The sequence below is a fragment of the Meriones unguiculatus genome, chromosome 15, assembly GCF_030254825.1.
Source record: "Meriones unguiculatus strain TT.TT164.6M chromosome 15, Bangor_MerUng_6.1, whole genome shotgun sequence".
NCBI classification, from domain to species: domain Eukaryota; kingdom Metazoa; phylum Chordata; class Mammalia; order Rodentia; family Muridae; genus Meriones; species Meriones unguiculatus.
In genome coordinates this window covers 78565859-78581508 of record NC_083362.1, presented here as the reverse complement: position 1 = coordinate 78581508, position 15650 = coordinate 78565859, and the positions used below count along the sequence as shown (strand labels likewise).

The following is a 15650-nucleotide window of genomic DNA, read 5'->3' as shown; positions in this document are numbered from 1 at the left end:
GGCCTTCTGGAGAACAAAGGCAGAGGAGGGATGCTGGTGGGTGAGGAAATGTCCTTTTATTTTAAGTCATATGGATGAACAGGACTCAGTTGATGAGAAGTACTGGGAGCTAATAAGGAAAGGCCCCCTCCTCCTAGGCTTGGGTGGATGGTCTTTGGTTTTCACTGGTCTAGAGGAGGGTATGTGGGATAGAAACTAGAGTAGCTTTTGCATACTCTTATTTTGCTGTGATCTGGAGGCTAACCCCTAGAGCAACATGAGCTTATCACATAAACTTGTCTGAAGCAACGTGAATTTGGCTATTGGTGCTACAGGTAGAAATGGATATGACCTGTCTTGTGTTTGGGGCCATGCTCATGACAAACCCTCATTTCATTTTTATGGATCTCAGACATGTGCCCAGCCATCATGAGTCTTCACTGTTTCTGGAGTTTGGGGGAGGGCAGAGGTCCTCCTAGAGGTCTTATGAGGCCCATTCTAGGGTCAGTGCCATGTGTCATCTGGTGAGAAGATGGCTGGAGTTGTTCAGTTCTAGGGATGATTCCTATACTCCCTGAAAGCCTCTGTTCTAGGTTCTTGTCCATGTAGAGTGAAGGACATTCCTCCTTTTCTCTGACCTCTGCCTCCAGCCCTGGAGAGAGATGTGAGCAGTCCTGAGTGAAACTTGGGGGTCTCCCCGATGAGCTGCTGGCCCTTTTGATGACCTCCATCCACCTGTAGAAAGGGTAAAATCAGCAGGCATATACTCACACACCTTGCCAAGAATGATTAATGATGTAAAGCTCTTGCTGTACAAACATGAAGAACTGAGTTTCATCCCTAGCACCTGAGTGAAAAGCCAGGCGTGGTGTGCACTTGTAATTAATTCCAGCACTGAGGAGGTGGAGATAGATTTGCCACTCAGACTGCCAGCCAGCCTAATGCATAAGCTCCAAGTAAAACAAGGTGGATTTGGCCAGTGCTATGCCCCATCAGGTATCAGCACTTGCCATGCAAGCCTCACAGCCTGAACCCACACAAAGGTACATGGCAGAAACCAACTGCAAAGTTGTTCTCTGACCACCACTCACATACACACGAGTGGCATGTGTGCCTTCCCCACAATAAAAAATCTGTAGTTAAAAAAAGGGAGAGGGGTGGGGGGGGAGGGCAGATAGCTCCTGAAGTCCTTTGGTCACTGTATGTATGTGCACATGTGTATATGTACACTGGTGCTCCCATACAAACATGAACATACAGTGAAAACAGCCATGCATGCATTCCTTGACCATTGGTTTTTAGGATCTGGGAAATTTGCCTCTTGCTCTGTGAATGGCAATGAACAAAAGAAACATGGAAGAATCACCTTTCAAATGTGTACTTGCTCTCAGCCCGGAAGAAGTAAACGTGAGATTTGAATTGGAGCTTGAAAACGTAGTCTTTGTGGATGCTGTCGGTCTCCCTGGGGAGGCTCACACTGTAACCCAATAGGGGAAGGCTGGCCAAGGGGTAGTCATCCTGGAAGTCAGCACAAGGAACATCGTCACTGGGGGCTGCAGTGTAGGCCTGCACTAGAGAGGGGTCCATTATTCTGTGTCTCTCCCCAGCCCTTCACTTGATACCACTGGCTCTCCCAAGAAAATGGTAGTTTGTACAGAGAGACACTGTACTAATTCCATTTTTATACAGAAAATGATGTTACAGTGGAATCAGCATCAAACTGTGAAGAGGAAGTAGATAAGCTGATATGTATTTTGTACTCTGTGCCTAGACTCCAGTTCGGCTCAACATACCTGGTGAGTTTTATAGAAAAACAAGCAGAAGTTGGTAAAGACCACCCAGAGCTTTTGCCAGCCATTGCTGTTCTTGAACTTTCTCAGCAGATATCCTGAAAGCTGGTTCTGTTGGTAGAAAAGGGTAAAAGCACTTTGCCTGGTACTTGCTCAGCAGCTACAACCAGTTCCATGACCCTGCCATCTAGCTAGACTGTCTGCACACAGGTCTCTGCTATACTGATTTTTCTCCTTCCCCAAGCAGAGCTTTTCTGTGTAGCCCTGGCTGTCCTGGAACTCACTCTGTGTACCAGGCTGGCCTCAAACTCAGATCTACCAGCCTCTGCCTCCCAAGTGCTGGGATTATAGGTGTGTGCCAGCACCTGGCTGATGCTTAAAAAAAAAATTTTTTTTAAGTCAACATGGTTGTGTATACTTAAAACCCAACAACTGGATGTTAGTCTGGGAACTGATGTACCAAACACTTAAGTAGGATACTTTTCCTAATATATAGTAAAGTTAATATTCTGACAAAAGACACCATTTACAAACCTACAGGAGAGCAAGCAGAGGGTGGTGATAACACATTGAACCAAGTCCTGGAAGGCTCTCTGAAATCACGGAGGAATGTATTTAAGTACAGTACTGGACAACCCGCTCATCTCTCCTCTCTGTAGGACCTGTATCTAATATGTGCTGCCTAGGAGTGTTTTTAATATGTATTTCCTAGGAGTTCCCTATCTATTTTGATCTGTAGGTGTCTCAGGCCTCACTAGGGACTTGCTGGCCCAGTAGAATGGGGATGGAGCAGAGGAGAATTTGGAGTTAGGGGTGGAAGGGACGAGCCCAGGAATGGGTATGTAGAGGTGCTAGGCTGAATAACTTGAGGTTCTGTCAGGCCTGATGTGTACAACTAATAACCACTCTGTATGTGGGGTAAGCATGAGCCTAGAATGGGAAGTATAAGCGGACCTGGGAGAGTGCTGTCCTGTGGCAGCAAGGAGGCCTAGCAAATCCCAGCACAGATGATGCCTCTTGACTATCTTTACAAGACATCAGATACATTTGGTGTGAAGTCCCTTTTCAAAGAGAGCTTAAATAGATAAGTCAGACCTAAACTGATTTCTGCCAGTTGAGGGGAGGGCTGTCTGAGTGGCCCCTCCACATTAGCCAGCACACCAGTGGGTGAAACTTTTGGATATATGATGGGGAGAGAGCTTACATGGATGCTCATGACAGCCATACCTCAACAGCTGCACTGTGGTCTGCTCTGGACACACTTGTGTTCCGGTACCAGCACACATGCATTGTGGTATTGGCCCGGTGCTGGCTGTTCCCCTCCAGGGATCCCTGGGTTCCTCGAACATCTTCAGATTCCTCCAGAGAGACCTCATCGGAAGATCCTGGGGAGAGTGAGTAGCATCTGGCATCACCCACCCACGAGTCTCCCCCAGGATCTGGGAAATAGGCCCTTGGTACCCAAGGCAGCAACCAGACAAAATCATGGTGCTAGGGATACCAAGAACTCTTATACCCAGGCATGGCCACCAATTTTCTTGTGTGGGAGGGAAGCTCATGGGGCTTGGCATGATGAGCAAGGTCAGGAAAGCAATTTTTAGAGAAGCTTTCAAAGCTATCAAGAGAATCTGGGGTGTCGAGTCAAAACTCACTGGGGGTACGAGTATACAGGGGGCCTCCCAGCAGCACTGGAGATGTGTCACCAATACTCTTGGCTGCCTGGATTGCGGCATTCAGGTCCTGCATCCACTTTTCCTTTTCTAGCCGAGTGCTGTAAAGGAGAAAGTCAAGTTAGCTAGCTATCTCCTTGGGGAAGCTCTTCCTGGGCTGGAGTTCTGTCCTTTGTGACAGGTCTGGTTTGGGCACCTGCTCTATCTGCTGGGTCCCAAGGACTGTCAGAAACATGCCTTCTACAGCCTGTTACTGGGGTGAGCTGGGGGAACCAGACAGTCCTCAGTGTTGGAACTGATGAGTTTATTACCAAAAAATCTCAATGCTGAAATACAAGGTTGGATTTATTTCATGATTAAAGTGGCATTTCCTGGTGGAGGAGAACCAGACCAGACAGATTTCACTGAGCAGGGACTACACCTGAAGAACTCACTGATCTGGAAAGGAGAAAGCATCAACTTGCTCTTGGGTTGTAGTCCCCAAGTTGGCTTTCACTGTGATCATAAACACATGCTCTTGCTTGAGGGCTGGAGTGCTCGTGCCCTTAAGAGGCCAACTGCCACGAACTCTAGAGTGCAGGCATCTTCTCAGAAGCACCGTGGTTGTTCTCTTGAAAAAACAGTCAACAATCCTTCCCTGCCTAAGGTGGTACCCATTTGCCTGTATAAGTTGAGTCCCATGAGGCTCCAGAACTTGGTATTGAAGTTCTTACTTAACCCTGTGGCAAGCCCTGCTCCAACTGAATCACAGCCCTTACCTGGCTGCCACCACAATTGTTTTCTGAGCTGCATAGATGGTGAAACAATGAGGAACAGACCATTCATTCTCACTTTCTTCTACCTGTAGATGAGACAAGCAGTGATGTCTATGCGCTGGGAGAATGCTAATTGAGCCCAAATCTGAGCCATACACAAAATGACTGCCAACAGTGCTAGGTGTAGCTGGCTTGTACAATCCAGGTCTATATAACTACAAGGGTAATACAGGAGGCACACTTGTATCCCTACATTATGTATGGCAGCTGCCACCAAGTAACCGAGGTCTGGTCTAGAGACACTGAAATACTCACCGGTGGGTCCAGCACTATTAGCTGAAAATCAAGCAAAGAAGATGTTGAGCATTTCAGTACTAGGAGTTGGAAAATTCATCTATCACCCTGGCACCAAAATCTTAATCAGATGCAAATGAAAGCCACTGCATTCTGATTTCAGCCAAATCATACTGATGATGGAATGATTCCAAGATAGAATATCACCAAATCAAACCTAAAAACCATATACAAGAAGTGTCCTAGCACCAAGCAAGGTAGATTTAAAGATTTAAAGATGCAAGAATGAGTTGATACTAGAAAGCTTAGTAACAGAATTATCCTATCATTTCATACTGAGAACAACTGCTGAAAGCCAACATTTCTAATATTTCTGACAGTACCTCTCTGCAACAGAAGGAAACTGCTTTAACATGTTCAAGCTTCTCTCAAGCCAAGAACCACTATTTTCTCTGAATAGATAAGGAAGCACACTATGTAGCCCCAGGACTGCCAGTTATAGATGACCCAAAGAATGGACAGTTCCCTACACAGAGCCCACAGGACAAAAGTCATGGAGTTCTTCTCTTGACAGAAAAGATCTGACATCCTGCCAGCCATTTGTCAGAATGGTCTGTTAGTCTTCCCCCAAGTTAATATTTAAATTTCTTGTGATTAAAAAAAAATTCTTGTGATTTCAGTTGAAATGCCAGTGATGCTTTGGAATGGGAATTATCTAAAAGACTCCAGAGTTTACTTGGAATACGTAAATGCATTTTTGCAAAGTGAATCATCATCATGTATATGATGTGTGGAAGTTATTGCCTTCAGCTTTTACATGGGCCAGGAGACCCAACTTGAAGCTTATACCCCAAGTACTTTATCTGCATAGCTATCTTGTTGGCCCTGCAAAGAGAACTTTAAAGATTTATTATATATAATGTTCTGCCTGCATGTACATCTACATGCCAGAAAAGGGAGATCTCATTATAGATGGTTATTAGCCACCATGTAGTTGCTGGGAATTGAACTCAGGACCTTTAGGAGAGCAGCCAGTGCTCTTAATCACTGAGCTATCTCTCCAGCCCAAAAGAAAACTTTAAAAGGAGGGATAAAGATGGGGTAGGATGTGGTCCCTGGTATAGTAACTATCTCAAGTGTGTTTGACACTGTAGTAGAGTAGAAGATACTGCTCTAAGGAAAGTGGAAGGTGAAGGTTGTCACATAACATGGACGATTCAACAAATGATGGGGAAGGTGACTACATGGGGAAAACGCAATATTCTTAACTAATTACATCTTGTAAATTTTGAAAAATGAAACCATAGGGAGCTGAAGAGATGGCTCAGCAGGTTTAAAGTGCTTTCTGTTCCTTAAGAGTGCCAAAGTTTTGTTTCTAGCATTTATTTTGGACAGCTCACAATTGTAACTCCAGCTCCAGGGTATCCAATACTCTCTCTGGCATCCAAGGACACTAGTACATATATGCACCAACACATAAAAACACACAGATAAATCTTGTGATGCCTTTAAAGCCAGCAGAGGCAGGTATCGTCTGTGAGTTTGAGGCCAGCTTGGTCTACACAGTTCCAGGACAACTGGGGCTGCACAGAAAGACCCTGTCAAAACACCAAAACTAAAAGCTAATACAATCTCATGTCTCTCCTAACAGGGCTAAATAAAGCCCTCAAAGAAAAGGTGGGAAAAGCCAACCACAGCAGTATGTCTAAATCATTCCTTCAAAAATGGTTAATGGCACCCTCCATATGTATGAGGCCATTCCAAAGTGAGACACCTCTGCAGGATGGAGTTTTAAGTTCTACTAAATTATGGAGAAGGTTAAAAAAAAAAAAGGTAATTACTACCTGATAAAGGCATTTGTGAACTGGGGCTAAGCAGATGGATCAGTTCAGTAAGATGAGTTCAGATCTCCAGCGCAGCACCCATGTAAAGCTGAGTGTGACAATGAACATCTCTAATTCTAGCACTGGAGAGACAGACACTGGCAGATCCCTGGAGCCCACTGGGTAGCCACTGGTGAAAATACTCAAAAGAGACCGGATATTGACCCCTGGACTTCCACATTTGTGTATACCCCCATAGATATGCACATTTATAACTCATTGTGAGCAGCAGACTGGTGCTCCTGCTGGACAGTGATGAGCAAGATACTGGAAGCAGCACATGCTTTGCATAGTGGGACCAGGGTGAGGACTTGAAGATGGACTTTGAGAGACAGAAGCTGAATAATGTGGTATACCCTCTTGAAAGACCACACTTGGCCTAACGGAATGTTAGGTCAGGCACACTGGAGCTTATTGTCTTCTCTATTGCACCAGAAAAGTCAGAGAATGTATCAGAGTATGCAGGATGAATTACTGAGAAAAACAGCACTGGTGACAAAGCAGCTTGTGAAAGGTGGTAACTGGCAAAGAAGTTACCAGAGCTAAACTTGGAGTGCTGTACACAGTAATAATTATCGTTTATTTTCAGGGTTTTCCTAAAGGAATGTGTATTTTTAAAGTAAACCATCAAAGAATAGAGTTGGCTTCCAGAGGTGGTCCCTGCTAAGTTTAGCAAAGTGTAGTCACACATTACAAACATCTATTTTGAGGCTGAGCAGAGGCCAATGGAGTCAGTAAGAAAAGATCTCAGCGTGCTGCTGCAGCAGTAGTTGACACCACAAGGGGCAGTGTAAAAGGAGAGATGACCTCTGCACTGAGGCATCCTGGACCATGGGATCATACACTGCATTGCCCTTGCCTTCAATGTTTCCAGGACAAGTTACAGGCCGGGTTCTGAGGTCTACATGAAGGAAAGATAGCCTCTAGGTCTTCCTGACTTTCTGTGACTTTAAACAGGGTTTTAAATTCTGTTTCTAAGATTTGTTATTTGTTATATAAGATATTTTTATTTTATGTGTATGGATGTTCTGCTGCATGTGTACCTGTGTATCACATGCACACAGTGCCTGTGGGGAAAAGAGGACACTGGATCTCCTGGGATTAAGGATGGTCGCCAGCTGCCACGCGTGTGCTGGGAATCAAGTACTGAGTCCTCTTCAGGCCATTTTTATTCATGTGTCTGTGTCTGTGTGAGGGTGCCTATGGGCACCTATGGTACTGAGTCCCTTGGTACCTGAGTTACAGGCAGTCGTGAGCTGCCTGACATGGGTGCTGGGAATTGAACTTGTGTCCACTGAAGAGCAATGAGCACTCCCAACCACTGAGCCATTTCTACAGCCCTTAACCAGGGTTTCCATTAACTTCCAAAAGCAAAGTTGATAAACTGGATTATACTAAAGTGTGTGGTTATCCCATTTCAGACATCCTTGTGTGCACATATGCAGGGTATTCAGAAGGATCCCAGCAGCAACATTAATGGCTCAAGCCCACTTTAAATCAAGCATAGGCCTTGTGTCTGTCCATGGGACAGTTGTTGCTAGATGAGAATCTTCAAGAATATAACACAGGAAAGTAGCCGACTACCAAAACCCACTCCAAGTTGTGGGGAAAGTAGGCACATATTGTCAGGTGCTGCAGGAGGTACCATGGCTAGAGTCTAAAGGGTCTAGGCTGACCCAGAAAGCTGCCCATTGGTTGAATATTGTGCAGTCTGGGGGTCAGAAAGAACAACAGCCATGAGGAGTTGAGACAAATAAAAAAAAAAATCCAACAGGTTCTCTTAATATGTGGCCTGATCATTACTGAGGAAACCATTCGACCTGCCATTGTATGATGGAGGTATGGCAGAAATCCAGCCCAGTACCAAACCTCAGGTAAGCCTGATGCCTCTCACCAGCATGCCACGAAGTGGAAGGAAGCCACGAATCCGGAAATGACTGGCCCCCGTGACACTTTTGCTTGTATACAGCAACATATCTGAGAACTGAGGGAGGGAAAGTCTTTTAGATAAATGAATTATACAAACAAGGAAAAAGTTTCAATATAAGTATAGTTAGACTCTGATGAACTATAGATGGCCATTATGTGTTTACCAGATCTATGCAAGTTACTGGAAATTGTAAGGAAAAAAAAAATCACTCTTGATCCTTTTTGACCAGATGTATGCAATAGCCACATGAGCCAGCAGAACTGGAGGACCAGCCACCAGTCCCTCTGGTCTGGCCTAGCTAGTAGAAGCAGCCAGGAGATCTGGCTGGTGACAGTCAACTCCCCACCTGCATAGATCAAGTCTGAAGCACTTAGAAAGGAACCCTGGTAATACGAGGCTCACCAGGTCAGGTCCCTTGTTCCCATGCTCCTAGGCCAGCAGTAAGACCCCCTAGCTGCCACTGCACCATCAGCACATTTCTAAGCCACATGAAAATATCTGTGTTGGCTCTTCTGATCCCAGAATGTGGGATAGGACAAATGCTGCCACATTTCTGCTTCTCCCTTTGCAAAATCCAGGCTACTTGTGCACTGAGCTGGACTGGAGGGAGGGAAGTTTAACCAGGGTGAGCAGGTGCAATGCAGGATCTTGATCGGTGGTTAGTGCACAGAAAGCCTTTTCTGGAGACAGCTTCAGTGAGAAGTCTCACTGAATTGAGGAGTACAAAGGGGAATGGGTACAGGCTTCCATCATTGGCTGGAGCCAACAAGCTGGGAATGCCTCATTTGCATGAAGAGGAATCCCAGGTGCTTGCTTAACATGCCCTTATAAGGAGAAAGGAGGTTTAACCTGTAACCTGGCTGCTAGACTATGTGACCACATCAAGGGTGGCAAAGGTGGGGGCCATAAGGATGTATGTGCTGGGACATGCAGGGCCAGGGCAGGGAAGGTCCTATTTCAAGATAGACTTTCTGGGTTTGGCCAAGCTTTGACCTCACACTTGTTTTAGCCAGCTCCCCTGTCCCATGGCTCCTCGGCCCCACAAATAAATGGGCCATGGTAGGCAAAGCAGCTGATTACTCTCAAGAGTCCTCCTGAGTTCCCATGTGACTATGAGCTGCCACCTGGGATGAAGTCTTTTGGGGTTGAGCTAGTAGGTGGAGGGCCATCTTTCCTGACAGAAATACACCCACTAATTCCTCCCAGACTGGAGATGCACTTTGGGGTACAGTTGGAAACATACCAGAAAAAACATCCTCTGTTGTAGGCCTTTCTTGGTGAGCTTGTGAAGGCAGCCCTCACGGATGAACTCCTGAAAGACAATCGGCTCCAGTGAGCAAGTCTGTGACAGACATTCTCTAGTTGGGCCAAAGGTCATGGTGGCCAACAGCAACCTCTAGCTTGGTTGCTTGTGTGCACATGCCATAATGAACGTACAGAGGTCAAAGGACATCTATCAGGACTGGTTCTCTCCTGACATTTTGTGGGATCTGAGGATCATACCAGGGTGCCAGTTCTATACACAAGCACACCTCTTCCTGCTGAGCCATCTTGCCAGCCCCTTTGACTTCTTTAAGCCTTGCTGAGTGACAGCTCTTTGGGAGAGTCATCCTACTCTTTGATAGTACCCCTAGTTACTCAAGATCTTTCCTGGTACCAACTCTGTCCCCAGTCATCTACATGCCCCAAGACAAGGATACCAAGAGGTGCACTCTAGTGGAGAGACATTTGTAAGACTAGGTCATGAAGATTCCATCTGAGTTCCACCATGGGAAAGGCTGGGCAGAAGTAGGTATGAGAAGGGGAAAGAGTCTCCACAAACATTATTGGATAGTTATAGTTAGCTATCTTGCACTGGACTATTGAATAAAGAAACGGGACCTAGTGCCACAAAGGTGTAGAAAGTCAAGGAGCCAGGTATGGTGGTACATGCCTTTAATACCTGCACTCAGGAGGCAGAGGCCAATGGATTTCTATGATTTCATGGCCAGCTTGGTCTACACAGTGAGTTCTGGGCCAGCCAAAGCTACGTATTGAGACCTTGTCTCAAAATAAATCAAAAAAGTCAAAGGAAAGGCAAAATGACTAAAGCCTGAGTGGGTACAGCCCTCCATATACAAAGTAGGGCACCAAAAGGAAGACTTCACATGCTTATTGACATAAGATGAAGAAGTATCCCCTAGTAGAATCTTTTCCCTAAGAGATAGGAAGGTCTACTACCCTGTATATGAACTTCTGTAGTAGTAAGTACTTAGCTGGGCCAGTTACTAAGCTTTCTTACTCCAGTTCTTATGTCAATAGTATTGAGTCAAGAGCAAAACCATCTGGTGATAGTGCACAGTCAAAGGACACACCAACCCTGGGAACAGAACTTAAAGTCCAGAGAGAAGCCCACATATCTATGGGGCTTTTAATTTTTTATAAGGAGGACAAGACAATTCTACAAATGTGCCAGGACAGCCTGATATCCATGTACATGGGAAAAAAACTGCACCAACTGGGACAAGGCTGGTTATGTAGCTCAGTTGGTACTTGCCAGCATGCACAAAGTCTCCTGTTTTATCCCTGGCACTGCAGAAACCCAGAGTTGTGGTGCACATCTGTAATCCCTCACTCGGAAGGTGGATAAAGGAGGACAGAAAGACTACAAGTTCAAAGTCATCCTTAAATACACAGTGAATTTGAGGTCAGTTGGGTTACGTAAGACCTTGGGGGATGGAATGAAAAGCTATTAGAAGAAAAACAAATAGGCGCATAATCACAGGTTAGGAAATACTTTCTGGTACAGGATACCTAAGGTACAAACAACTAAAGATAACTTGAATGTAATTAAAATTAAAAGTTTTCACATTACAAACAATATAAGTCTTGAGGGTAAAAAGACAACTTAGAGAAGGGGAAAAACATTAAAGCATTATTTTGTTGCTTTCCATTCCAGATTTCTAAGATGGAGTTCCATGATGCAGCATAAACTAGCTTGAGTGCTGTGATGACAGATATGAACCACCATTCCTGATATTGTGATTGCACTTTAGTCTTCTTTTAGGGTGGCCCTTCCATAAGGTATATTACCAGAATGGATACAGACTACTATTGGGTCTTGGTGTTTCTTTTCGGGGTGATGAAAATGTTCTCAATTAGTGATTATGACTACATAACTTTGTGGTACACTGAAAACCACTGGGTTACGAACTTTCAAATGGTGAGTTTTAGATAACATTAATAAAATTCAAATACAAACAAGAGGCATAAAATCCTTCCCAAGTATAGCCACTTACCCTTCCTGGAGCAATGAGGTTTTCTATACCGACCAGATCCCGCTGCAGCTCTGTCAGCTTCTGTATGTTTTCCAGCCGGGTAAGGCTGTGCTGGAGCTCAGTGGTCACTTCTGTAATGGCTTTCAGAGCCTCTGTAGAGACAGGTCCCTCATTTTAGATCCCTGAACAAGACCCCCCTCCCCCCATCCCATGCCCTGCTTTGTGAATGAGCCAATATTTTATAGGGTGCCTTTAATCTGAGGCCCTTCAGAGTCCTTGTAGGGCTCTGGCCACAGGCATAAGCTCCTGCTGTAGTATAGCTCTGCAGCTGCCCTGGAAGCTTTGGCCTTGTTAAACCAAGAGGTCTACCAGCCAGTACTATGGCTGCTGGAAAGAGCAGGTTCTATGAATAATGCAAAACACTATCAGTTCTTTTTTTGTTGTTTTGTTTTTGTTCTTTGTTTTTCAAGACACCGTTTCTCTACGTAGCTTTGGCTGTCCTTGACCTCCCTTTGTAGGCCAATCTCTGCCTTCCAAGCACTAGGATTAAAGGCATGCCCCACAACACCTGACTTGCACTATTAGTTAAGGAGATCAGGTCATTGTGCCTTAAATATTTGAAATAATTTACTTTTTTCCTGTAACAGATGCTCACCTATGGTTGAAACAAATGTAAGTGGTCAGCAAAGAAACTCACTGGGATAAACACAGAATCAGACACCAGCCTTGATTAGGTTATGCTTGCTAGAAACAGCTGCCTACCTTTTGTGTCTCTGTTGCTGCCCATAGTGCAGTGACTGTCTCCTCCACTGGGCCACTCACAGAGACTGCTAGTCTCTTTTAAAGGAAGTTTTGTTTTCAATTGAGAGTGTGTGTGTGTGTGTATATGTATATATATATATATATATATATATATATATATATATATATTTTTTTTTGTGTGTGTGTGTGTGTATTTGTGTGTGTTTGTGTGGTTGTATGTGATTATGGGCACATCTGAGTGCAGAAATGCTCAAGTGTAGATGAGGGCACTGGATCCCCTGGAGCTGGTTTTAAAGATGTGAGCCACCTAAACATGGATGCTGTAAGCCACCTAAACATGGATGCTGGGAGCCAAACTTGCATCCTCTGCAAGAGCAGCAAATGTTCTTAACCACTGAATCATCTCTCTAGCTCCCTGTCCCCATTTGCATCAGGACCCTCTTCCTGCCTGGCCATAGTGCCTCTCACTTATGACCCCTCCATCAGCAGCCTGACAAAGTCTCCAGCCCGACTGATGCCCGAGTGTTCTCAGTCCCACCCTGACAGGGTCCGTGGAGTCCAGGACAGCACTGTTTCTACAGGGTGCTTGTAGCTTTTAGAGGTAAAAGCAAATTAAGAGGAGAGCACACACAGAAATCACCACCCTTGACAAACCATAAGACAGTTCTTCTTCAAATGATATGTGCACAACACTGAAAACATCAGGAAGAACCTGGGCAATGTTACCACGGTATGAATGTGTGCCATGGTAGCTAATCTGTAGAACGTGAGCATGTGCCTTGGTTCTGCTTCTGCTAGCCTGGGGACTGGACAGATGGTTCAGTGGACCCAGGTTTAATTTCCAGCACTCACATGGCAGCTCACAACCACCTGAGACTCCAGCTCCCGGGGATTCCAGTGATCCTCCTGCCTCAGCCTCCCAAGCAGCTACCTAGGATGACACCCATGGGCCACCGCTCCCAGCTATATACACCCACATTGGTTTTACAAGACAGGGTTTCTCTGTGTGTGGCTCTGGCAGTCTTGGACTTGTTTTGGAGACCAGGCTGGCCTTGAATTCAGAGATTTGCTTCCCGCATGCTGGAATTAAAGACGTGCACCACCGTGCCCAGCTGTGAATTATATTTTCAATGACAATTTCAATGACTTATAGACAGAAACCAAAAATTCTATTTTTAAGTGAGCAAGACTTAGATTTTTTTTTCAAGACAGTGTTTCTCTGTGTATCCTTGCCTGTCCTGGACTTGCTCTGTAGACCAGCCTGCCCTTGAACTCACAGAAATCCGCCTTCCTCTCCCTCCCAGAATGCTGGGATTACAAGTGTGTGCCACCTTACCTGGCTAACAAGATTTAGATTTTATTCTTTTGTCCCTTTAACAAAAAATAAAAAAAAAAGAGTTCATGTATGTCAGAAACTTCTAATAGGCCATTTGGCTCAAATGTTTGGTAAGTTTTAGAGTCAAGACTTCCAGGACAGAAACATCCACAAGAAATGGGTCATTCTAAGAGACTCCCCAATGTCCCAGTGCCCTTGGGGCAGATTGAAGTGATCCTGACAGCAGGAGACCATCTTGATCACAGTACCCCACTCCATGTAAGGTAATCAAGGGCTGAGAAAGCCTCAGAAATACAAAGACAGCTCCTGAACCAGTGCAGCCTGGAGCCCACTTCCCTGTCGCAGCTGAGAAGAGGGAAAGGCCAGAAGCCAGTTCTGATCACTGGGGTTGTCAGCCCTTCTGGGGTAGAGCCAGTGTAGTCTATGCTTGCCACTCCTACTTTCCTGCCACTGAACTCTCCGCGCGCACCCTCACCGTGGCAGTCAGCATAGTCACGGTGCCTGGGTGTGTAGTGTCTGCACAGCCGGCTCAGCAGCAGACGGTAGTGCACAAGCCTCTGGACGGGCTTCACCAGGAACGTGTTGAGAGGCAGGTAGCAGACCTTCTGGAGCTCGAACTCCTTGTAGACCGCCTCCAGCTTTTTATACTGTTTTGTGGCCTTTTCCAGCTCTGTTAGGACCTCGTCGTGTCTCTGGAAGTAGCTAGTAAACTCCTGATGAGGCACAAAAGGCGAATGTTTAGGTAAAGACATGCTGGGAGTGGAGTGGAGTGTCAGTGAGAAACAGCTCACCTGCCTGGGCAGCATCCCCAGGGTGGACTTCTCATAATAGCTGGGAATGCTGACGGGGCACAACAGGATGAAGAGTGTGGTATGTACAAGCCAGAACATCTGTTTCCATAGAATTCCATCTTTTCCTGTCTAAGAATCTACCCCGGAGTGTACCGCAGTCCATTCCCAGGGGTCAGGGCTCCTTCACAGCTGGTCCTCACACAGCCACTGCTGAATGGTCCTTCCCAGCAGTCTTATGTGCTTGAGGGCCACAAGCCTTTACTCAATTTATGGATAAGAACCAACCTCAGAGGCTAAGAGAGCTAGAGCTCATCTTTTTTTTTTTTTTTTTTTTTTTAAAGATTTATTGATTTATTATGTATACAGTGTTCTGTCTGCATGTGTGCCTGCACACCAGAAGAGGGCACCAGATTTCATTATAGATGGCTGTGAGCCACCATGTGGTGGCTGGGAATTGAACTCAGGACCTCTGGAAAAGCAGCCAATGCTCTTAACCCCTGAGCCATCTCTCCAGCCCTGCTAGAGCTCATTTTATGGGCATACTGAGCTCTGGGCAAGAGATAACCTGCAGTTGAGCCCTGGCCTGATGCGGTGCCGACTTGGTTTTTGGAGAGGCAAGGGCACTATGTTTTGGGAAATTCTGTCCTGAGAAGATGATATTCTGAGGGCATTCCTAGGCTGAGGGGTACCCCGCTGTAAAGGTAACAAAGCAAGCAGGGGATTTTGTTTCAGCCATTGGGTTCTGAAGAGAGTTCTGTACTGGATAAAAGCATGATTTGAGGGCAATCCTGTTTGAGAGTAATGCTATGCTGAAAATGTGTTCTGAAGATCACGGCTCTAGAAGGAATGTTGCTCTGAGGGTGGCTGTTTTGATGGGATCCCAGTTTATAGGACCCTGTCCTGGGGTTTAGGAACCTATGGGAAAGAGGCAGCTCTGAGGGAACCCCCTCTAAGAAGACCTCTATGATGAAGAGACTCTTGTGAGCATAAGTCTCTTAGGGGAATCATGCTTTGAGAGTCCCACTCTGAAGGAAATCCCTCCCAGGAACCCCTGAGGTGGGCTATGTTTTTATTGGGATACTGTTGAGACAATGCAGAGATTAAATGTAGAACCTTGTTCAGGGGACAGTTTTGAAAAGAATTTTACTCTTCAGAGTCCTGTGCCGAGTGGAGAGTTGAGGCGCACGCTGTGCTGTCCTTGAT

General features: G+C 45.6%; 1 protein-coding gene across 3 annotated transcripts in view; it reads right to left on the bottom strand.

Annotated features, from left to right (window-relative positions):
• Positions 1-37: 37 nt before the first annotated feature.
• Positions 38-15650, bottom strand: part of Farp2 (FERM, ARH/RhoGEF and pleckstrin domain protein 2) — a 103185-nt gene continuing 87572 nt past the window's right edge. For 2 of the 3 annotated variants that reach the window (XM_060368915.1, XM_060368914.1), the window contains 11 exons: positions 14132-14369; positions 11580-11710; positions 9545-9613; positions 8266-8355; positions 4510-4530; positions 4198-4280; positions 3422-3540; positions 2997-3154; positions 1773-1880; positions 1346-1497; positions 38-714 (listed from right to left, as the gene is read on the bottom strand). In XM_060368915.1, coding sequence (XP_060224898.1) covers positions 417-714; positions 1346-1497; positions 1773-1880; positions 2997-3154; positions 3422-3540; positions 4198-4280; positions 4510-4530; positions 8266-8355; positions 9545-9613; positions 11580-11710; positions 14132-14369 — 1467 coding nt within the window. In that variant the 3' untranslated portion in view covers positions 38-416. The remainder of the gene's footprint in view (positions 715-1345; positions 1498-1772; positions 1881-2996; positions 3155-3421; positions 3541-4197; positions 4281-4509; positions 4531-8265; positions 8356-9544; positions 9614-11579; positions 11711-14131; positions 14370-15650) is intronic. The other variant, XM_060368916.1, reaches the window with a different exon arrangement.